The 25130-nt window shown below is 38.8% G+C and overlaps 1 protein-coding gene across 3 annotated transcripts in view; it reads left to right on the top strand.

The window, feature by feature from the left end:
* The window catches only part of LOC105497766 (amphiphysin), a 255206-nt gene that overhangs the window by 38716 nt on the left and 191360 nt on the right, over positions 1-25130 (top strand). Inside the window, exon 1 of one of the 3 annotated variants that reach the window (XM_071095057.1) lies at positions 15377-15424. The exons of the other annotated variants lie outside the window; for them this stretch is intronic. Within the exon in view, the coding sequence (XP_070951158.1) occupies positions 15392-15424 (33 nt within the window). The 5' untranslated portion in view covers positions 15377-15391. Of the gene's footprint in view, positions 1-15376; positions 15425-25130 lie in introns of those variants that run through there. 3 annotated transcript variants of the gene reach the window in all.

Below are 25130 nucleotides of genomic sequence, written 5' to 3'. Positions count from 1 at the left end.
TCAAGACCAGCCTGGGCAACATGGCCAAACCCTATCTCCAGAAAAAGATACAAAAAAATTAGCCAGGTGAGGTGGTGCACACCTGTAGTCCCAGTTACTTGGGAGGCAGAGGTGGGAGGATCGCTTGAGCCCAGGAGGTCAAGGCTGCAGTGAGCCGAGATCACGCCACTGCATTGTAGCCTGGGTGAAAAAGTAAGACTCTCTCTCTCTCTCAATCTCTCTGTCTCTCTGTCTCTCTCTCTGTCTCTCTCTCTCTCTCTCTCTCTCTCTCTCACACACACACACACAAACACACACACACACACACACACACAGACAGAGAGAGAGAGAGAGAGAGAGAAATTAATAAGCTGTTTAAAGTTCAGCATTTTGAAGCTGTGGAGCCTAGCTGATCACCCACCATTATAGAGGGGATTAATATTAGAGTAAATAGTGTAGGTTAGGGTTAGAGAATGAGCACCATTGGCAGCACAACTATTATGACAGTTTTCTTTTGGAATGGACTGAAGACATTGGGATACACATGGTACAATGTTTTATTATATCAAATCAGGGCCATTCTTGCACCACCTTTTTGTACTATTTGAAAGTTTCTTCCATGATTTAAGATGTTTGCTAATTAAATATTTTCTTCAAAGAATTAAGTTCAGAGGACTTAGCTTTGCATTTCCCAGCCCCCTGTGAATACCTTAGGTTGTAACATAGTGCTTTCTCTTTTGCAAACTTTCATTATTTAACTGTCAAAATCTCCCCAAATACCCTTTCAGGTGATTTCAGTACAAAATGTGATCCAAACATCAGAGGACCTTTTATTACCTAGACTTAAACACCACAGATAACTCAGAGAGTTTAAGCTGACAGTTTTGCCTGAAACCACCTCTTCTGAAACACGTTTAGATCGATGTCAGGATTGGTTTTTGGTGGCACCAGTCACAGCTGCCAAACCCCCTGACCCACCTGCCCCGGAAACATTAGCACCCAGAGGTGTTTCCTAATACTGAAGGTGCTCTGAAGTACAGTAAACAGTGTCGGCTCAGTGTCCAGATCAGCTTGGCTGCAGCTCCTTGATTTGTTTATTCTCTTCGGGAGTGAAAAAAAGTTATAAAATTGGTGAGAGTTCCACAGTCTCAGATTTTAACCACATATTGCACAGGTACTGGTCATTTTATTCATTAGCACACTAGAGATTCAGAGTAAGTGTGGATTTTATATTTGCGTGTATATATGTGTATTTACATAATTCCTAATATTTGGGTCAATAATACTTGGGACCAAAAGTGTGTGATAGGAAAAATAATGCAGACCTCGAAGTTAGGACAACCTGGTTTCTAATCTAGACTCTGCTGAACAAGTCATAAAATCTCTCTAAACCTCTGTTTCTTCATCTGCAAGTTGAAGATAAAAAAGATCTATCCTGTTGGAGATCAAAGAGAAGACATATAAAGTGCTTAGCACAGGGTACAGGATAGCACAGGTTGTCAGTAAATAGTCAGGATGAGGATAATGATGAGAAGCAGACCTGCCTGGGACCTGTGTCTTCTACTTGGTGTGGCAAAATGTAGAATGTATGTACCTTTGTGTTTCTGGTTGGAGCCACCTGCTGTCACTTGTACTCTGCATCAGCTCTAGACCCCTCCTTCCATCTCAGACCTTGTATTTTCACATGAATGTGATATATATATCTATCTCTCTATATAGATTATATATATGAAAAGATCAGTCTGTGTTGCTTAGAACTAACTCACTAGCAATTGACTCTTTCATATCTTGATTTGTTGCAAGTGTGAGTTACTGTTTAGAGTAGTTGTTGAAATCGAGCAGATGCTGTTGAGTTGAGATACTCTGTGATTGGTACCACAAGGTAGAAGAGTCTCTGTTATCATAGAAAATACAAAATTTGAGACACCACTGTAGTTCTGACGGAAGGCTTGTTTTGCTCAGAGAATGTTCTTTTAAAAATTCTGATGAGATTGACATGTGACACAAGAATGGCAGAATGTTGATAAGGGGTTGAAGCTGGGTGAAGGGTTTGTGGGGGTTCTTTATACTGTTCTCTTTACTTACGTGTTTGTTGGAAAATTTCCACAATGAAAATTTTCATATTTAAACAAATGCTGGGATTGTTGCCTTCCTATTGAAATATTTGGAAGTCCAGGCATATTTTAGTTCCATGTCTGGACTTCATGTGGCCATCTTTTAGGTGTCATTTAATGTAGCATGCCGTTATTTGTAGGATAAGATTATTTTCAAGGGTGAAAAAGGTGAAAGCTAAATTCAAAAGAAATGTGAGAAAATTATCTCAGTGCAAAGAGATGAAGCTTAGAAAAGAATCTCTCAGGCTAGCTGCTACTTCACTATCCCCTGGTTTAAGGATTATGTAAGTGAAATCTTCTGTGAATCCACAGCTATGCATACATTTATACTTAATGTTCCCATCAAAAGAAGTAATCAGTGCTGAAGCATTATTGAGATTTAGAAATTCCACTATATACCACACTTAAATGATGAAAAATGTTTCAAAAATAGCCCTTGCTGCTTTTAAATAGCCTATTAGAGTAGACAGGAAAATTCCACTGGCACAGTGGACCATGAGGCTATTGGACAGATCCATGTATTAAAAGCTTAGGCTAAATTTGGCTCTGTGGTGTGTAAAATAACACCAGAACCTAGTATAAAGTGATTTTTCTGCATTGTTTCCTCAAAGATTCATATGTGTAAAGGGAATGTATTTTTCTTAAGCCAGGCTTGTGTCGTCAGGACCTGGTACTACAGATGACTTTAGCGCTGCTGTCACCATCAAGTGACAGCATCTTCTTACTTTGCAAAAGCCCCTGTGAGTGCCCTAGTTAGCAGAGTTTATGCATCTCCACTCCCCATTAGCTGGGAGCTAGTGGCCAAGTTATATTCCCTATCTTACGTCCTGCCAACTGGAGAAAGAATGCTTGTTCTCTTCTTTCTCAGAGCAATGGCTAAGTGCATCCACCTTGAGTCAGACAGACCTGAGACTGGCACTGCCTCCTAATAGCTTTGAAACACGTGGCCTCGTAGATTCTCAGAATCCTCACCGTAAAAATGGAATCATAGTGGCATCTATCACAAGGGGTTCTTGTGAGGGGAAATGAGATACTTCTTACTTAACTGGCACCCCGTAAATAAACAATTGTGTGAATTGTGATGGTGATTATGATGATGAATCATGGACTGAGAAGTCTGAGTGTTGGAACATGTAGCTTGCTCTTTCCCAAGGTTGGAAATTGCCACCTCTCTTGGTTGTCATGGAGAATTCAGAGACGAACTTCGTAATTCTTACTCAGAAGGGATAGGAAATTTTGGTCTAAAGCCTGAAGCACGTGGGAGAAATGTAGACCTGATGGCTATTTGACTGAAATACATACATGCCCTTGCACACTGGATTCAAGCCCGATATTTACGTAATGGCCATTTTATTTAGGTAGAATTTGCAAGGACTCAGCTCCATCTGCTCAGGTCTCTGCCATGGCAGTGATGGAATCAGGCCGTGTGCCCAAGAGAGTGCAGAGGGAAGATTTCCAGGAAGGTGATGCCTGGGAATGTTGATTCCCTAGTTCTCTCATCAGAAACTGGGCTTCCAAATCTCTAGGAGGTTCTTTTCCTTTTCTGCCACATGACGTGATTCATGGTAACATGCCAAGAATGACCTGCTAAGCTACCTACCTATCAGTACAGGAATGGCATATCTCTGTGGGGAGCTTTGATTTTTGGCAGAATAACCGCCTTCAGGGACATCCCCTCATGGACGGCATTGTCAGAAAAGGACAGTGTTAGGCGGTAGTAAATGACTAAGCTGACTGCAGCGACATCTCATGAACATGACCACATCTAGAATGATATTCAGGCCTCAAAGCAATGATAGCCATGCAGCAGTGCCACATTTCTTACTAAAAGAAACCATATCCTACTAAAACTTCCTACTACCAGGGCTCTTTGCAGAAATAGCTGATTCCAGATGTGGGTAGGAAATGTATAAGATGCATCTGGAATAGCTTGTTATTCCCTGAAGCAAGGAAGCTGTCAAAGACTACCTGGAGTCACTTCAAAAGGAATAGAGGCCAACTTGAAGGTGCTTCCAGTAGCCCGAAATGCTACAGTAAGAGCATGAAAGGACAGTGACTAAAATGAATTGAAATAAGTCAAACATATAAAAACAAATGGGCTCTTAATGACCTTAATTTTTTTTTAAAGAAATGCACATGTAAAAATAAACTGGTTATAAACAAGTCTTTTCCATGGATTTAGATAGCTGCTAATCAAATTCTAAACCCTGGAAACACATGACCATCCTACCTCTCTCTAACCCTGTCATTATAGAGCAGAACTCAGAGATATGTCAATGGCAATGGTAGTAGCAGGGTTCCTTAGGGATATTTTTCAACGGTTGTTACTCACTTGAAATAATACTATAGGACTTGGTGGGTAGCAAGCAGTGCAGGGGCTGCTGGCCCCCCTCGCTCTGCCTCCAGGGCACCCAGCTGGATAAAGCTGACACAGTTTTATCCCTCTCTATTGCAGTTTTGTTCAGAATTTGTTTCCCTAGTGGGCTGTGAGTTTCCCTGGGGGCAGGGCCTCTGCTTTGTTTTCTTTAGTATTCTTATTGTCCACCACAGTGCCTGGCACACAATAGCATTTAGGAAATAAATACCTGATAAAATATGTGTATCCTGTACAGAAGGGTTCATTCTCAAAATGAATGCAGAAGGCTTCACTGTGAATGTCTTACATGTAAGTATTGTCTCAACAAATCCTTTATTCTCTCTTGCTTTGAACAAGTGTTTTCATATTATTATTTCAGATTTAAGTATTAAAAGGTATGTGTCTTGTGCTTAGTTACTGAAATACTAAAAAATAAATAAATAAATAAATCCACCATTTATTGAATAGCTACTTTTTGCTAGGCTTTCTATTAGGTTCTTCGTATAGCATATTTTATTTGATTGTCACGAACTTATGAAATCTCTATTTGAAAGACTGAAGAATAAAGTCTCAGAGATGTCAAGTATGTTGCCAAAGTCACTGAACTAGGAAGTGGACAAGCCCAGGTCTGCTAACTCTAAAGTTCTATGTTCTTTTTACTACACTGAGATACAGAAATGTAATCTTGGGCTCTTCATATGTTTTGGGTGAAAGGGAGCTCTGATGCGTATTATTCTTGAAAATGAATAAACGGGATGGTGGTGATTCTTTTAACCTTAATCTTTTATTAAAATAATTCCCTATTCCCATCAGTAATAAACCTTGAGATTGTCAATACATTGTCAACTCTTATGTATGGCGAACCATTCTAAAATAAATTTCCCCTTAGACAAAAAAGTAATAATGCTAAAGAGAATTTGAATCTATGGACCAAATTGTGCTTGAGTGAAGAATGGTCTTACTCATTTTGACATCCGGCCCTGAATAAATAAGGTTGTTTCAGGCTAGAGCTTTTCAGACAGTCACATATTGCACTGCATAGAATCAGCTTTTGACTAGGACCCTGTGCGTCCCCTGACGTGACTTCTGAGGCTAAAGCTTTGCTATAAGTATATGCATGCATGTCTGTCTGTCTACTCAGCCATTCTCAAACTTTTTGATCTCAGGACCTCTTTACAACTCTTAAAACTCTTTACAACTCTTAAAAACACCTCCAAAGAATTTTAGTTTATTTTGATTATATTCATTAGTATTTCCCATATTAGAAATTAAAAACATATAAAACATAATACACAAAGCACACATCTCATTAGTTGTCAGTGCAAGATGTCATCTATATGTCATGGAATCTTTGAACAACTCTGCCATAAACTTATGAAAGAATAAGAGTAGTTTTGACTCTGTTGATGCATGGAAAGCTCTTGAGAACCCCTCAGGGTGCCTGGAACACACTCTAATAATTGCTGATCTATACGCTTTTTTATTTCTCCTCTTCTCTCTTGAACCCACCTTAGTCAGGCTTTCTACATGACCATGACACTTAAACTGCTGTCAAGGTCGCCAGTGACCTCCACATTGTTTAATTAAGTGGTCAGTTCCCCATCTCTTAGAATTATTTGGCACAACATATCATTTACCCATCCTTGAACTATTTTCTTCATTTGGCTTCCAGGGTACCAGACTCACTTCCTTTTTAGCTGGTTCCTCTTTATCTCTTTGACTTCTTAATGTTGGAGTTTCTCATGGCTCAGGCTTTGGTCTTCTTTTCTTTTTTTAATCTATGTTATTCACTCTTTGTGGACATCATTCAACCTCATGTTTTTATATACCAGGCATGTATTTCCAGCCTCAGCCTCTCTTCTGAACTTGAGACCTGTGTATCCAGCTGCCTACTTGACATCTCTTCTTAGGCATCTAATAGCATCTGAAACTTAGTGCATGAAAAAATGAGCACCCCATCTCTGTCTTCTGCAAACCTCTTACCCCTATAGTCTGTTTCACCTCAGCAAATTCCATCTTTCAGGTTGCTCAGTCCAGAAACATGGAGTCATTCTCAAGGCTTCTCTTTCATGCTTCTCATCTTGTCCATCAGCCAAGCTCATCTGCATCAAATTCTAAAATAGATGTAGAATGCTACCATTTTTACCATCTCCACAACTACCAACACCATGACATCCTGCCTGAGTTACTTCAGAGCCTCTTAACTGTCCCCTGTCCTTCCCTTGCTCCACCAGAATCTCTTCTTCACACAGCCATTAGACTGTTCCTGTTAAAAGGTGAGTGAGGCTCTCTTGTGTCCCAAACATACCAGCAACTTTTCATGTCACTCAGAAAGAAAGCCAAAGTCCTTTAAAATGTCCCACAAAACCCCATCTGACCTGATGCCTACTTCCATTACCTCTTATAACCCTTCCCTGACCAGTTTCTGTCTACCCACACTGATATCCTTGTGGGACCTCTGGGCTTTTGCACTTACAGTGTCATCCTCCTAGAGTGCCCGTCCCCATTTTTCTGGAGGGTTCACTCTGTTGTCGACCTTAGACCATTATTCAAATAACACCTTCTCAAGTGAGGCCTTCCCTTAATACCCTCTTTAATATTGCAATTCCTTCAACGCTCTTTCCCCCTTTTCCTGCTTTATATTTCTCCCTGGCACTTTTTTGCCATTTAATTTATGATGTATTTTACTTATTTAAAATAATTGCCTCTCATTTTCCAACCACAGCTGAGCAATCTATTATGACAGCCATTTCTTTTGTCTGTTCTTCTATTGCTCCTCAGCCTTGAGTGTGCCTGGAACCTACTAGAGTATTATTAAATATTCAAAATGAATGAATAAGTGGAAAGTAGACCATTTTATGTCTTCATGTTGATAAATCATTTATAAGCATATCAAAGAAATATGATAGGTTTAATCCATTCTAAACTCCAAGTTTTGCCAGAGTATGCAAAATAAGGTATAATTGAAAAAAATCTTTTATAATAAGATGTGACTAAGATGTGGCTTTGATCAAAGGAATGTCCTAATTTTATTTTGAAGTTAAAGTATAGACTTATACCTACAAAGTTAGGTGCTTTGGGCATAAACTGATTTTGTGGTAGAGGAACTTCAGTGTGGGGCTCTGCTTTGAGAACAAGGACAACTATTCCAGACTTTTCAGACCCTTGTCTTCATCATCATCATCATCATCACCATCATCATTATCATCCCATATCTCTTGGACTTCTCATCCTCAGGTCATAGCACTGATATGGAGGGTGAATATCACAGGCTGAGGGAAGTGGGCCAGCTACAGATCTGGTCCATTCATACAGAGCATCATGTCTAATACTCCTGGGGTTTGGCGACCCCAGGTTTAATATGGGAGGACATCCAACCTAGAGAGTGAGCCATAGGGGTTTGGTGATGTCAACAGATGTTATGCAAAAAGAGGTGAAGTTCAAGAGAAAATAATGTGGGAGATAATCAGTTAAAGTTTCTGTTTTCCCAGGGTCTTTATTTTGCGATTGTGCATTACAAATCCCTAATAAGGAGACAAAGAATGCAGGGTTTCACACACCTAATGGAATTCAGAGCCTTTTGTTCTTGTAGCATCTCACTGGGGGAATTCAGGTATGTAATAATGAAGTTTTACTATTTATATTTGTTAATTTTTTCATCTTTCCTCTGGCCTCCAATATTAGGAAGAGAAAGACAAAAATTAAGTAGAAAGATCTTATAATTAAGCATTTTTTTCCTAGTTTGGGATCAAAATCTAGGAGGGTATTTTATGTACGTAAAATTGACGTAGTACTCTGATGAGAATCTGTAAATGTATGTGAGCATCAGAAGTCGACTGGACATTTTGGAGGTTAACATTTTGGAGATTCATCAATGTTTTTATGTGGCAGTGCTTTTTACCTAAGTGTTTCTTCATGAGTCAGGGACTGGTGTGCATTTTCCGGCATACATTGTGTACATATTCTTGATCTTTTGTGCTTCTCTTTCCCTAGGCATAATTTACACAAAAGGTTTAGTGAGAGAGGAGCTAGCTCAATGTTACATTTAGGTTACCTAGGAATTAATATCAATACTTCAGATTTGGTGCAGATATAAAAGATATCTTCCCATGATCAATTTTGATTATTTCATTCTCCCCTAAGGAATTATTCTGGGAGTACAACAATTGACATAAATGTCATTGCACTTGTGACACAATTGTTGCCTCTTTTGTAAGAAGAGTTTTGGGCCAGGCATTTCTTAAGTCTTAGGACATCAAGTTATCTCTTAAGATTTCAGGTCATACCAACCAGTACCTGAACATAAGTCAAGATAATATACACTAACAATTGTAGCTATTGCTCTGGAGAAGATAGTCTATACTTGATGTATATTACATTATAAAGCAACTCAGGATTTGTGGGTTTGGAAATGAAGCTAACTTGATTGGCTTGTCACCCATACCTACATTGAAGCTTAAGAATACTGTTCTGTGAAGAATGGTGCTGGAAGGGAAAGTAAAGCCAACAGGTGGTAAAGAGAGTCTGGCCATGTTTCCATTGGACCAGCATCCCAGTGGAGAGTGGCCACTGGAGACAGCCCTGGACTGGGGCCAAGAATGGGTGTTTTGGTCTCTCCCCTTGTCAAAGACACTGCACACTGCACAACAGCTAGAAACCAGTGATGGACACCAACACAGCAGGTATAGAAATCTCTTCTGGGTGTTTTGTGGTCTTTCCATTTGTCCCTAGTTGACTTAGAGTTGTAGTTCTTGCATTTTGGTCTGGGGCAGCCCAAGACCCTTTCAGGGACTTTGTGAGGCCAGCATTACTTTCATAATAACACTAAGATATGATTTGCTTTCATCACTCTCATTCTCTTACAAGTGTACAATGGAGTTTTCCAGAAGCTGTATGATATGCGATATCTCAACAGATTCAAAGCAGAAGTAAATAAAAGAATCTAGCTGTCTTTTTCTAGGCCAGAGAGGAAACAGTAAAGATATTTGTAAAAATGTAAGAAAAAAAACATTAAAATGTCATAAGATGTTATTCTATTGACATGTGATGAGTTTGTTAGGGGTTTTTTGGTTTATTTTTTTGTGTTTTTTAGAAACAGGGTCTCAACCTGTAGCTCAAGCTGGAGTGCAGTGGTGTGATCATAACTCACTGCAGCCCAAACTCCTGGGCCTAAGTGATCCTCTCGCCTTAGCCTCCCAAGTAGCTAGGACTGCAGGCACGTGCCACAGCATATGGTTAATTTAAAAAATAATCGTTATTGTAGTGATGGGGGTCTTGCTACGTTACCCAGGCCCCTGGCTTCAAAACAATATTCCCACTTCAGCCTCCCTAAGGGTTGAGATTACAGATGTGAGGCTGTGCAGCTCACCTGAGTTTAAATGATGCGATATTTTAAAAAAAATTTTTGTTAAAATCTAACATGATAAATACTAAGATATAACTTACATAAGCCAAAGTTCTTTGGGAATTGTTTTCAGCACATGTATTTCCCAAATATTGCATGCATTTTTATTTACTAAATCTGACAACATAACCTGCTCAGCCCTTGTATTTGCAGTAGGTTTTAACACCTGCTGTTTGGGGAGAGGGTGGAGACACTGCAATTCTTCTTACTGCCAGTTCAGTGGGCACTGGAACCAACTTTAAGAGCACACTTGATTATTCTTGATGTCTTTCTTTCTGACTTTGCAGTGGTATGATTTTCTCCTGGAAAAGGTTGGGCGCTACTGGAAGGGCATCACCTATAAGGGTGTGGCAGTATCAGCAACTGATTTCAGCCCAATCTCTGTCATTTATTACTAAGTACAGTGTAGTTGTGTGTTGTCACTTATAGCAGAGCCTGCACAGGTGGCACAGCTATTGTGTTTGTTTCCAGTGTTAAGCCCTTAGTATTTGCCAAGAGGGATGTAGAGATGACTTCCAAGAGGCTTCACGGGTATTATCTTGACTTCATTCATGCATTCATTCATTTCTCCTTTCCTCTTTTGTTTTCCTTCTTCCATCCTCCTTTCCTTCCTTTCTTCCCTTCCTCTTTCTCTTTTTCCCTCCCTTCCTCCTTCTCTCTCTCTCTTCCTTCCTTCCTTTTGCCCTTTCTTCTTTTCTCCTTTCCTTCTGTTCTTCCCTCCCTCTTTCTCTTTTTTTCTTTCTTTCCTTCCTCCTTCCCTCTTCCTCTCTCTCCACCTCCCTCTCATTTGTTTAACAACTATTTGCTGCATTCATTCTGTGGCATGTGAGACACTATGATAAGTGCTGGTTTTTAGGAGAAAACAAAAAAGGTGATATTCTTGCCTTCATGAAACTTGGTCAGTATCCCAGAATTCTTTGCAGTCAACTTAAAATCACAAGGGAATAAAGAATCTAAACCACAATGGAAATGTGCTAGTTCACAGTGAGGTGGCATTCCAGTGGATACCCCTTCTTAGCATCTGCATATGGACAAGGGAAGACTGGTATGAGAACTTGTAACTGACAGGGCGAGGGCTGGAACTACAACCTAGGGATGAAGAGGGAGGTCTTGGGAGTAAGGTGATTTACCTCCACTGCATATAGTTTGGAGACCTGGCCACAGGTGTACATTTGCCCAGATGCTCCTCTTGTTATTCTGATTTTTTAAAATTAGTTTTTGGATGTCATTTGTTCAGCAGTTTTTAGAAAAATTATAATAAAGTAGCACATCCTCTGCCTATGCCTGCTACATAAACATCTATTTCTGAATTTCTGAATTACACACTGGTACCGTTGATTTGTATGTAGACTAGAAAAGAATAAGGTGGTTGGCCAGAGCCCCATAGAAATCCTCTTTAAGAAATAATAATAATCACTGCTAGCTATCAAAAGCATATCATGAACCTTAGATGTATTACTTCATTTGGTTTCTCAGAACAACCCTGCCAGGTAGATATTATCATTTCCTTTGTACAGATGGGAAAACTAATTTCAGGAAGCTTACGTGACTTGCCCAAGGTCACACAACTGTTGATTAGCAGGGTCCGGATTCTGACCTGTAAGTCCAGCTTTATAACCACATGCCTAGCAATTGTCCTTGTGTTAGACACAGTAAAGACTTAAGTGAGATCTCTCAGGCATGAGTCTGGGGGTTCTGTCTCATTTCTTTAGCCTTTTTTAAAAACATAAAAATAGAAAAGAATAATGAGCAACACTCATGCCCTATTTCTTTTGCCTTTGTCTTGTATATTCTGATAAATAAGACAAAGATCATGATTATCTGGCCATCTAATTCGCATTTTTCTCCAGTTTTCTCCTGAAAACCAGCACTTAGCATCTGATTTCCTGGAAGGCCTCAGATGGTTAATTCTAGGTATTCTCGGGTGGCGAAGTATGAAAACAAGAAAGATAGAGCAGCAATACATTATAATGAAAATTGCCGTAGTTTAGTACCTGAGGATATTAAATCAAACATGAAGGACTGTTGTGTAGAGAAGGGATTATTACTTCTGCCCTGGGGATATGAACTAGAAGGACCAATAAAAAGAATTATAAGCATGCGTCGTGGAGCTCAATATTAGGAAGTTGTTTTGTTTTGTTTGCTCATTTATTTGTTTTTTAATTAGACCTTTCCAAAGTGAGATGGACTCCTTTGAAAGGTTTGAATTCTCCAGCAATGAATGGTCACATCAAAGGCATGTTGTGAAAGTGTTTTTGTTGTCAATTGTGTTCTTTATGGCCTGTGATTTTACATAGCACCACACCTCAATAGGTTGTTTAGGAACTCTAGTCTAGTGGCAGTCTATCCCAGAGGCTTATAAAATGTTTGCCAACTTAGAATTAGAAGGTTCGTTTTAAGAGAATAATTAGGGAAGCTAAATAAAAAATATAACAGTGATGGAGGAAGTTCCAGGGGGTGCCTTTGCCACCGTATCCCTACCAGGTTAGGAAAGGTAGGGCAACTGCTTCTCTGCTTGGCTCCTATCTCAGGTGAATTCCCCAGAGGAATAGAATGAAGGTGAGTAGCAGAGCCTGGGCAGCGATTGAGAGGTGGAGATGAACAAAGTGGAAGGAGCATCAAGATGGCTATATTAGTCCATTTTCATGCTGCTATAAAGAACTGCCCAAGACTGGGTAATTTATAGAGGAAAGAGGTTTAATTGACTCACAGATCAGCATGGCTGGGGAGGCCTCAGGACATTTATAATCATGGTGGAAGGAGAAGTAAACATGTCCTTCACATGATAGCAGGAAGGAGAGGTTTAAATGAAGTGGGTTTGAGAGGTTTGAATGAAGTAGTTATAAAACCATCAGATCTTGTGAGAACTCACTCACTATCATGAGAACAGCCTGAGGGTAACTGCCACCATGATGCAATCACCTCCCATGAGGTCGCTCCCCCAACACATGGGGATTACAATTTAAGATGAGATTTGGATGGGGACATGGCCAAACCATATAAATGTCCTTTGGAGACTTCCCTTAGAATCCTTGCTTTGACATGTAATGCTCATTCTCCATTTCCTACATTCATAAACATTTTGAAAATTAGTATTTAATTATACCAATATTCATGACTATATTATCTAGGTTAAAAAAATTAAACTGTTATATATAAGACTAAATATTTTTTGGTACTATATACCCAGTACCAATGGAGGGTCTATACAGAGTAGAGTTGAAAGTACATATTTGTTCATGTTTGAAAGACGCAACAGGAAACTTGAGATCTGGGTGTACTTACACTATTCTATCATTGTGAAATGTTTTAATAGTGATTTTTTTTTTCCAGACAGAGTCTTGCACTGTTGCCAGGCTGGAGTGCAGTGGCACAGTCTTGGCTTACTACAAACTCTGCCTCCCAGGTTCAAGTGATACTCCTGCCTCAGCCATTCGAGTAGCTGGGACTATAGGTGTGTGCCGCCATGCCCAGCTAATTTTTGTATTTTTAGTAGAGACAGGGTTTCGCCATGTTGAACAGGATGGTCTTGACCTCTTCACCTCAAGATCCACCCACCTCGGCCTCCCAACGTGCTGGGATTATAGGCATGAGCCACGGTGCCTGGCCTTAATAGTGATTTTTATTAAGGTAATAGTATTGAATGATAAATTTGGAAGGCCTAGAAAAAAATAGAATAGAAGAATAAAAATCTCACCCATCATTCTACCACATGTACATAATGTTGATAATCACTCCTAATATTCTTTTATTTATCCCTAAATATTTATTCTTGTAATAAGTGTTCTTTGTTTGTTACATTTTTCAGGCCACCCGTTTTCTCTCCCTTGTAAGTGGCAGAGGCTGTGTGAACAGCAGCTGCAATTGCAAATCTCATTTCAGCTTCCTAAATCTTGTAATTAGAGGAAATCCTAATGAGGGAGCAATAGTTTGGCTGAAATTCTAATTTGCAGTGTTGTTCTGAGTGTTCATTTGTGTCTTGAGGATCCTGCTGTTTGAGAGGGGCCACTGGAGAGGGTGACTCATGGTCTGCCGGTCAGATGCCGTGGGGAGCAGAAGTCTCCAGTGGAGAGGTTTTGATAAATCACCTCTCAGTTGTCTTAGTTATTGAATCTGTAAGTGTGCAATGGGAATAACAGACTGCTTCATCTCCGTCGTCTGGCACATATGTGATGTCAAGGAAAATAAGAATATATGTGATAAAGTTGGCATTACTCGTTGTGGGAAGTCAAGATGATTCAGTAATGTTGCTAGGGTTGTTAACTGACTATTCAGGATAGCAAAAAACAAAACTTTACATCTTTGCCTTATACTTAACATCAAAATCCATTGCAGAGGTAGCATGGCATTGTGTTTGGGCACTGAAATCTATGTAGAACCTGGACTCCAGTCCCAGCTGTGTCACTTACTAGCAAGTGGTCAAGTTACTTCACCTCTATAGGCCTCTATTTCCTCATCTGTAAAATGGGGGTGATAATAGTAGCTACTCCCTTAGGACAGTCATGAAAATTATATGAGTTACTACATTAGTTACTATTTAGCACTATAATCTAAAACAATATTTGACACAAAGCAGGTTCCATACAATTGTTTGATATTATTATTATTAAGTGCCTTAAAGCATTAACTATTTTATTGAAAGAAACCATAAAGTAATCAGAAGGAAATATAAATTAATCAGAAGGAAAAATAAATTCAGATCAGGAGAGTCTCTCTAAGCATGCAGTCAGTGCAAAAAACCACAGAGGACTGATATATTTGACTACATGAACATTAAAAGTCTGTATTGTATATGTCAAGGAAGTGAAGTATACATTTTACAATACTGAAAAGTAAATAAAGACACACAATAGTTACAACATGTCTGACAAACGTGGAGTTAATAGTTAGGCTTTAAACCCAATGTACTGTGACACCAAAGCTCACACATTGGATTCATGTTATATTCTGGTTGTCATTAGCCCGTGTTCAAAACTATGCATGTGTGCCACTCATAGGAGTGTATGTATGTGTGTATACTTGTATGTATTTCTTTCCTGCTTGATCCATAAATTGTTTAAGTCAGTTTACAATAATACAAAAGGTACAAAATAGCAAAATTAAAAACAGGAGAAAAAGAAAAAGCAGAAAACATATAAGGAGGAGTGAGGCTAAGCCGGTTTGGCCATGATGGAGAGTGTGACAAGGGAAACCCGAGCAATGTCACAGCCCAATGTCCACAAGCCCCAGCCTTTGTAATTACATTGGGGGGTACAAATATATATATATATATATATATATATATATATTTTGATATTGACAACAGCAGAACATTTCTTTTCAGAACCTTCAAAAGAGAGTACGGACTATGTAATGAATCGGAATCTTGACACCATTTTGTGAATAACACTAATTATGATGATGTATTTCATTCTCTGGGTGTAAGTGATGGCACCACACCAAGGCAGGGCACAGTAAGGCGCTTTTTGCAGTTGAGGACACTGATATTGTGCTGGAGCTTGGAGGCCACAGGCCTGGGCCTGCTTGTCTTCAGAGGCCATGCTCGCCCTTCTTCTGCCCTCTGTGTTGGAGGTGGGATGGACACTGCAGGCTGTTCATATCCCAGGCTCCCTGTTGGTTGGCTTCTTTGTTTCTGGCTGGGATTGGCCAATGAGAGGTCCTGCTGGGAGACCAGAGGGTCAGTGGAAGTGAGAAAACAAGGTCTTCCTCGTGCTCCCACTTCACGCTGGGTGGCTGCTTTACCAGCAGCTTCCCATGGACTGGCTTCTGGTGCCAGCTTCTTTCAGGTGACCCTGGGCCTTGGGCTCATTAATAATATCACCTCCTCCCTGGGCCCTTCGGCTCAGGTATGGGAACAGCCTTCCACATTTGCTAATCTTTGGAATACCTGGCTCTTCCTTATTGGCTTCTCAGCTCCTGCATCCCCTGTACAGTCGTGTGTGGCATAATCATGGGGGTAAAATGAAGAGAAATACTTCGTTAGGCAATTTTATTGTTATGTGAGCATCATGGAGTGTACTTTAAGCAGACCTAGATGATAGTGCCTACTGTACACCAGGGCTGTATAGCATAGCCTGTTGCTCCTGGGGTACATACCTGTACCGCATGTTTCTGTACTGAATACTATAGGTAACTATAGCACAGTGGTAAGGATTTGTGTATCTAAACATAGAAAAGGCACAATAAAAATACGGTATAAAAGATCAAAAATGGTACACCTGGCTGCACATGGTGACTCACACCTGTAATCCCAGCACTTTGGGAGGGTGAAGTGGGCAGATCACCTGAGGTCGGGAGTTCGAGACCAGTCTGATCAACATGGAGAAACCCTGTCTCTACTAAAAATACAAAATTAGCTGGGCATGGTGGCGCATGTCTGTAATCCCAGCTACTCAGGAGGCTGAGGCAGGAGAATCACTTGAACCTGGGAGACAGAGGTTGCGGTGAGCTGAGATCACGCCATTGTACTCCAGCCTGGGCAACAAGAGCAAAACTCCATCTCAAAAAAAAAAAAGGTACACATGTATAGGGTACTTATCGTGAGTGGAGCTTGCAGGACTGCAGGTTGCTCTGGGTGAGTAGTAAGTGAGCGGTGAGTGAATGTGAAGGCCTAGGGCATCACACAACTATAGATAATAAACACTGTACACTTAAGCTATGCTAAATTTATCAAAATCATACTTCTCTTTCTTCATTAATAAAGTAACCTTAGCTCACATTAACATTTTACTTTATACACATTTTAATTTTTAGAGGTTTTTTTGTAATAACAGCTCCAAACAAACACATTGTATAGCTGTATGAAAATATTTTCTTTCTTTATATCCTTATTCTATAAGCTTTTTTCTGGTTTTAAATTTATATATAAATAAGTGTAAATATAAATGTGTATATATATAATTTTTTTGTTAAAAATTAAGACACACACACATTAGCCTAGGCCTACACAAGGTCAGGACCACCAATATCACTGTCTTCCACCTCCACACCTTGTCCTACTGGAGGGTTTTCAGGGCACTAACACATATAGAGCTGTCATCTCCTAGGATAACAATGCCTTCTTTTAGAAGGTACACCTCCTGAAGGACCTGCCCGAGGCTGACTTACAGTTATTTTTTTTTAATCGATGGGAATTCACACTAATGATAAGAAGTACAGTAAATATAGAAACCAGTAACATAGCCATTTATTATCACTATCATTATGTTCTGTACATAATTGCATATGCTAGACTTTTATATGCCTGGTAGCATAGCAGGTTTGTTTCCAACAGCATCACCACAAACACGTGGGTAAATGCATTGTGCCATGATATTGCTATGGCTGCAACATCACTAGGTGGTAAGAATTTTTCAGCTCCACTGTAATCCTATGGGAGTACCATTAGATATTTGGTCTGTCATTGACACAAAACATTGTTATGTGGCTCATGACTGTACTGTAAATGCTTGAAGTGGTTTCTGCTTTTCTGATTGATACAAACATCAGAACTCAATGAATTCAGGAGGTTTCTGGATGATCATATGTTGTCTCACTAATCCGCAAAATAAAACCAATGAGAAGCTTGAAGACTGGCCTCACCATCAAGTCTGCATTACTAATATAAGATTCACTACTTAGTTTAAAGTTGTTCTTTGTGCTACTTCTTTGATTATTCTTTCCTCACCAAAAGGCTGCATTTGGGTTGAGATTGAGTCTTGCCAACAGACTTGGAGTCCTGGGCCTCCAATTTCAGGACTGGTTAAGGCAATTTCCAGGCAAGCTGCAGTATTATAATCTACTTGAACATCCATTTACACTCAGTACAGTGTTGTATAAGATTTCGCTGTCATGGAGAATTACCATTTAGATTGAAAAAATGTAATTCATTTGTTTCAGTAATTTATTTCCAAGAAACTTATGACCTGACAAATGTAATGTAATTACGATATTTTGGTTTTCTGTTTTTATGAAAATTGCTTCAATTTCTATGTTAATAAGAAAGAACATATGCATAATATCTCAAAAGACCTATTAATGCCACTTTTCTATTGCCTCTAGGGCTGTGGTCAGCTTAATCAAAATGGTGCTCATAACCAACCTCTCACACGGATTACTCTGTTTATACCTCCCCACCTGTCAAAACCCTGACTGGGATTTGCTTTTCATCCTAAGACTTTCTGAATTCTAACCTCCTTGAAAATTTCTTTTAAAAAAGTGTTTTCATATTTTTATATATAGGTTTTATCAATTTATTATAAAATGGAAGCAGCCCTATTACAGCCATTATTTTTCTTTATGTTCTTTTTTTTTTTTTTCTATTTCAGTTCTACTATGCTTTGCACTAACGACAAGTACTTCTATCAGGTGGATCTGTTTTTCATTTAATGTTAGCTGGTGTTTGTTTGCTTTAAAACAAATGTATAATCACACAAATACTATATTTGTAATGTAGCTAGATAGGAATACATATATTAAAATTCTAGCTAGCACTAGAAATTATGTGTATAGTAATTTAAAACATACTTTTTATGATTGTAAATTGCATACTTAGCAGTTCACTAATTTGGGGGCATTTTTTTTTTTTTTTACAATAGAAAAAGATGAGATGAGAGTATTTGTACAAAAGTCATTTCTGGGTTTTAGACTATTACTTTTAAGTAGCATAAATTATTTCCCGATTTTCATATGATGCAGGTTACATTTATCAGCAAAAATAGATGAGGGTTGGATTATATTATCATTTTAAAAGTGTAATGTTAAAACATGTAGCTTCTAATGGCAATATAGTTACAGCTAACAGCATGGACTTTGTTGTTGGAGGAACCTGGATTCTGAGTCTCATTCTGACCCAGGTGTTACCTTGTGCCTCTCTAAGCATCAGTTTTTATGTAACTCAACAATAATAGCATCTGTATCACCCATTATGTAGAGCTGTTACAAAATCATTGGATTTCCTTTGGGCAATTCTTACATGTTTATAGACCTGCCAGTGTCAGGGTTCAGCTCTCATTAATTCCATTCCCTTCCATTGGTGCCTGCTGCACACGTGGCCTAGTGCAAACCAGATGTCTTGCTGCTGGGCACAAGGTGTGGTAAGTCAGTCATGATCCTGGAGTTGGTGTGGGTATTAGGCACTGCCTGCGCTTCTGTGCCTTCCCCTATGCCTGTGACAGACATCAATAATCAAATATGGCACTCTTCCTGTTGCATCAAGGAGCAACTTCAGAATAATTAGTATAGTGATAGTAACTGTAATAATGCCTCTCAACCAGATCAGCAGCCATGTGTGATAACACTTATTTGTTTCAGAATTTGGGGAGATATTAGCTCAAACCCATTATAGAGTAGTCATAGCTTTAGAAGGAAGGATTCTTTACGTATTAGGAAATATACATTATGTAAATGGTGTACCTAAATTGGCTTAATTTGAATTTGCACATAATACCCCAATAGTAATAAGGAAAAATTGGTTTTGTTTTAGAGTTAGCATTTCTTAAAAGCTTGGGAAGCATGAAGACACTTGGAAAAGTTAATTTGGAATAACTTTTATTAAATATGTAAGATTTTAGGGGTATTGCCAATGAAATCTAGATCAAAATAATATGTAATAGGAAAATAGAAATACAAATAATAGAATATATAAATATTTTCATTTACATCTGTTATATTGTTACAGCTGCCTCATTAACTTTATATGCTATCAACATTTTCAAGATAGATTCAACTGGAGAGTCATAATAATCACATGGGTTGATTATTATTATTACTATTGAGGTTAGAGGGATGTTGTAAACACAAAACTCAGTTTCCTGGCTTACAAACTATTGTAATTATTTTCAATTTGAGTTTTTCTGAACAGTGCAAAGCAGCTAAAACATAAGCTTTTCCTGCATGCAGTTGAAAGCTCAGGTTAGTAACATCCATTTGATGACAATATATTTCTGCATGGGCAGACAGGTACTCTTATAGAATATGATTTGAAGGATTTATGGATAGCAATGCATTGTGATAATAGTTTCATCCTTGTGTGTTTTGTTTTTATTTTTTAAAATTTTTATTATACTTTAAGTTCTAGGGTACATGTGCACAACGTGTAGGTTTGTTACATAGGTATATATGTGCCATGTTTGTTTGCTGCACCCATCAACTTGTCATTTATATTAGGTATTTCTCCTAATGCTATCCCTCCCCCAGCTCCCCACCCACTGACAGGCCCCGGTGTGTGATGTTCCCACCCTGTGTTCATGTGTTCTCATTGTTCATCTCCCACCTATGGGTGAGAACACGCAGTGTTTGGTTTTCTGTCCTTGTGATAGTTTGCTGAGAATGATGGTTTCCAGCTTTATCGATGTCTCTGCAAAGGACATGAACTCATCTTTTTTTATGGCTGCATAGTATTCTATGGTGTATATGTGCCACATTTTCTTTATCCAGTCTATCATTGATGAGCATTTCGGTTGGTTCCAAGTCTTTGCTATTGTGAATAGTGCTGCAATAAACATACATGTGCATATATCCTTATAGTAAAATGATTTATAATTCTTTGATTTTGTGTCCAGTAATGGGATTGCTGGGTCAAATGGTATTTCTAGTTCTAGATCCTTGAGGAATCACCACACTGTCCTCCACAACGGTTGAACTAATTTACACTCCCACCAACAGTGTGAAAGTGTTCTTATTTCTCCACATCCTCTCCAGCATCTGTTGCTGCCTGACTTATTAGTAATGATCGCCATTCTAACTGGCGTGAGATGTATCTCATGGTGGTTTTGATTTGCATTTCTCTGATGATCAGTGATGATGAGTATTTTTGCATATGTCTGTTGGCTGCATAAATGTCTTCTTTTGAGAAGTATCTGTTCATATACTTTGCCCACTTTTTGATGGGGTTGTTTTCTTCTTGTAAATTTAAGTTCTTTGTAGATTCTGGATATTAGCCCTTTGTCAGATGGGTAGATTGCAAAACTTTGCTCCCATTCTGTAGGTTGCTTGTTCACTCTGATGGTAGTTTCTTTTGCCATGCAGAGGCTCTTTAGTTTAATTAGATCCCATTTGTCTATTTTGGCTTTTGTTGCCATTGCTTTTGGTGTTTTAGTCATGAAGTCTTTGCCTATGCCTATGTCCTGAATGGTATTGCCTAGGTTTTCTTCTAGGGTTTTTATGGTGTTGGGTCCTTGCATATTTTAATAACTAATGACTTGGGAGGCTGAGGCAGAAGGATCTCTTGAGCCCGGAGTTTGAGACCAGCTTGGGTAACACAGGGAGACTGTTTCAAAACAAAACAAAACAAAAAGCAAGACAAAAGAAAAACATTAATGAGTTTCAAGAGAGTTTGAGCTCCTTGATAGCCTGACAACATTAGGATGAGATGCTTTTGTCTCAAGGTGCTTTTCCCAAAATCATTACTACTGTTTTTGGTCATAGTGCTTAAGAAGTTTTACCTTTTAATAGGTAGAAAATACTACAAAAGCAAACAGGTCCCTGAAATAAAACAAAAATTAAAAACAGAGAGTAAGGTAAAGGAGCAGGTAGTGGGGGACTTAGGAAGAAAGTTTTGAAAAAACACATTTCTTCTAAAGGTGGTCCCTGTTCATATTAATATTTTCATATGAAGCTTGTGACTCAGATATCTTTTCTTTGATTTTTAAATGGAAAGTGATAATTTTGTAAATGTTGCATTGACTATGATTTCAGTGTTTTTAGACTAGTAGCATTTGCTCTTTTAAACAGAACCGTTTTACAAAAAGCTGATAAAGGTAGGGGAAAAGATAAGAATGGGTGACGACTCGTTGAAAGGGAGAGATGGGTTGAAGGAGGTGAAGGACCCAGAACTCTTGCAGTTCAGCTTCCCTTTGCTTTCATCTCCCACTGACATGGGCTGAATTGTGACTTCCCACCCCCAAATTCATATGTTGAAACCGTAACCTCTAGTACCTCAGAATGTGACTGTATTCAGAGTTAGGGCCATGAAAGAGGTGATTAAGTTACAATGAGGTCGTTAGGGTGGGCACTAATCCAACATAATTGGTGTCCTTATAAAAAGAGATTAGGATTTAGACTTTACTCAGAAACTATGAGAGAGCACATGCACAGAAAAAAAGACCATGTGAAGAGGCATCTAGGGAGTAGCCACCTGCAAGCCAAGGAGAGACCACCCTGAGGAAACAGTTGATGGCACCTCGATCTCAGACTTCCAGTCTGCAGAACTGTGAGAAAATACATGTTTGTGTTTTAAGCCACCCAGTCTATGGTATTTTGTTATGACATCCCTAGCAAACCATTATATACACTTCTTTGCTTGAGAAGCATAGCTCAGGAAAACAGGGGCTTGGAATAATATGGCTTGAAACTCTAAATAAAATTATAATAAATCATATTAAATTATTTAAAAGAATCATTTATGTGGACAAAGTAGGATTCATCCCAGGAAGGTTCTTTTCTTTTATAGTATGCATTTATAGATAAAACTTATATTCACCTTGATAAGGTTTTTTCAGCACCTCAACCCACAAATAGCCATTCTTAATTTAGAGGGGTGCCTGAGAACAGAGGCAGTGTATTAAGTATTGGGAGAGAGACTATTTCCTATAGATGGCAGTTCACTTTCCATCTATGAGGTAATTGGAGTAAGCTGAATAGCTGAGGATTTGGATCATCCCAGCATCTTTGAGGGTCTCCTGGTTTTGTGCTGTCCTTGGTTCATCATGGAGGCCCTGAGGCGTGGCTTATTCCTCATGGTCTTTGGACACCAACTCTCTGGTCCCCAGGTTCACATGCTCGGTACCTTCTCTTCTCACCTGTGCTCTGTTCCTCTTACCTCACCGCCAGCCCTCTTACCAAGTCCAAGTGGCCACTGCCTTGCCGCTTGAGGACTTTGCTCTGCAGCTGCTTTTCTGTCAGGCTGTGCCACAGCCCTCCCATCTCTCACACTGCCCTGCAAGTGGGTCACAGTCTGTACAGTCCCTGATCCCCCTTTGATGTATGCAGGGGTTCTGTCTCCTCATCTCCACCTTATTCCCCGGGTGATGGTGATGGAGCCTCAGGCCCATCATCTGAAACTACATAGCGTCTAAAATCTAGTTATGCCCTTGCTTTCACAGTTTGGGGAGATCTTTTACTTCACCTACACATTTAATTAAAAATGTTAGGGATTTGTTCTAATTCAAAAGAGAAACTATGAAAGAACTGTTGAGAATAACCCTAAAGAACGGTTTCATTATTGTAAAAAACTGGAAGCAACCTAAGTGTTTACCAACAGGGGAATGATTGATCACACCAGCTGGGGTCTATTCATGTGATAACATATTATGGAGTGATTAAAACTTAGATGCTTGAAAAATGTGTGGTGAGATGATACAATTATTAGGATATAATTTGAAGAAAAATAGAATTCCAGAAATGTAAAAATAAATAAATAACTGCAATAAAAGAACATAAGGAAATATGTCAAATGCTAATGGTAGTGTTTGGTGGAAGAAATTTTTGTTTTATTTAGGCTTTCCATGTTTTGGTAACAGATATCTAAATCAGAATTATTCCTAACACTTTTGGGATTATTTTTGTTTTCAAATATGATTCATTTAAAAATAATGTGTATTATTGCTCTTCTCAAGGTATTTGAAAGTCATGGATCATGTGTAAATCCTTCATTCCCCAAATATTTACTGAGCCCCCAAGAGAAAGACCGGAGCGTGCAGCTATTCAGGTCCTGGGAGCCAGATTCTTAGATTCAAAACCCAGTTGTGGTACTTTTTGGTTGTATGACTTTTGGAAAGTTACTCTAGTCAGGCCTTTCCTTTTGTGGAGCTTATAGTCTCCTAGGAAGTTGTGGTGTGAATACTCACCAAATACCATGGAATGAAATAATGTAATCATGATGTGTTTATTGAGGCATCTGATTTAGTAGGTTCTCAAATAGAATTTGAGAATAGTATTTGAGAATAAGTGATTGAAATAAATAAATGAAAAAGAATTGGTTTAGAGAGTCTTCTCCCTACAGAAGATTGGTTGGTTCTATGGGGACATTTATGTGTGCAATTAATAGGTTGCCCCTGGGTGAACCATGGAAAGTACTTATCCATTCACTCATTCATTCATTCATTCATTCATCATTGAACGCTTAACAAGTATCTGCATGTGTAGTGATAGGCCTGAAAAATCTCTTTCTAATGCCTTTTCCTTAGAAAGTACATTTTAATTCAAATAGGAAAACATAACATGCTTAACAATTGGTTTTCCAACTGGATGCAAATGAAGTTGACTTCAAGATACTATGGTTGAATTCAGGTACTCATGGCTATGCTCAGTAAGGAGAACTTACAGAAACATTCAGGTAAGCTGCATCTGAGACTAATGATGGCTTGAAATTCTGTTTCAAGTTAAGCTTTACTCTTTTAAAGGAGAAGAAAAATAAGTATGAAGACACACTCCTTGCATTGCTGATTTTTGTTTGTTTGTCCCTTTAGCTGCAGTATTAATAATGGCACATCACAAATAAAAGATGCTTTTGGGTTTTTTTTTCTTTCTCTTACGTTTTCATTCCCCTTTTCTCCATACCCCTCTCCTCTTCTTCCTCTCTTCTCCCTCTTTTTGTGTTCAAGTCATGATTTCTTTGAGTATTTTGTTACAAGTCCAATATTGCCTCAGAGGCTGAGACTGTGAGTCTTACCAGCCCCTCTAGACTTAGGATTCCTCAACTTTTGCCTTGGATCTGTCACTTTCATGGTGTGAAAGGCCTTTAAGTCTTTCTTCCCTTCTCTGCTGTGCCAGTAGGTGATAATACATATTTATGAACTAGCGATTCTTTCTTGATGCTGTCAGAGTATTATAAATGACATCACCCAATTTAAGACGTGCTTTAAAATTAATTGATTTAATTAGAAAAGGAAACTCTAAAGCAGTTAGCATGGACTCGCCCTGTCAGACAACTAACTGCTTAGTGCTGCCAGACAATGATGGCTTTCTCTTTTGAATGTCAGATTTATTGGAAAGAATGGAAAGTGTCAATGTGTTTTGCTTAGGATTAAACAAACCATTTTTTTTTTTTACTTTCTCTGTCTAAGGAGGTTGCTCTGTGCTTACCTTGCTGACTTTTTTTCATTTTTCTCTTTTAGCCTCAGCTTTCCATCCGTGAAATGACTTTTTTCTTCCTCTCCTTCGTTTCCACCTATCTCACTTCCCCACCTTGTTTTCTACTTGGCCTTCATCTGAAGTCCCACTGTTTTTGGAAAAGTCTTCTGTCTTAGCCTGGGCTGCCATAACAAAAAACCATATAGACTGGGTAGTTTAAGCAACA

This window comes from Macaca nemestrina, chromosome 4, assembly GCF_043159975.1.
Source record: "Macaca nemestrina isolate mMacNem1 chromosome 4, mMacNem.hap1, whole genome shotgun sequence".
Classification (NCBI taxonomy): Eukaryota; Metazoa; Chordata; class Mammalia; order Primates; family Cercopithecidae; genus Macaca; species Macaca nemestrina.
Note: the sequence above shows the minus strand (reverse complement) of the source record. Positions and strands in the feature narration are given on the sequence as shown.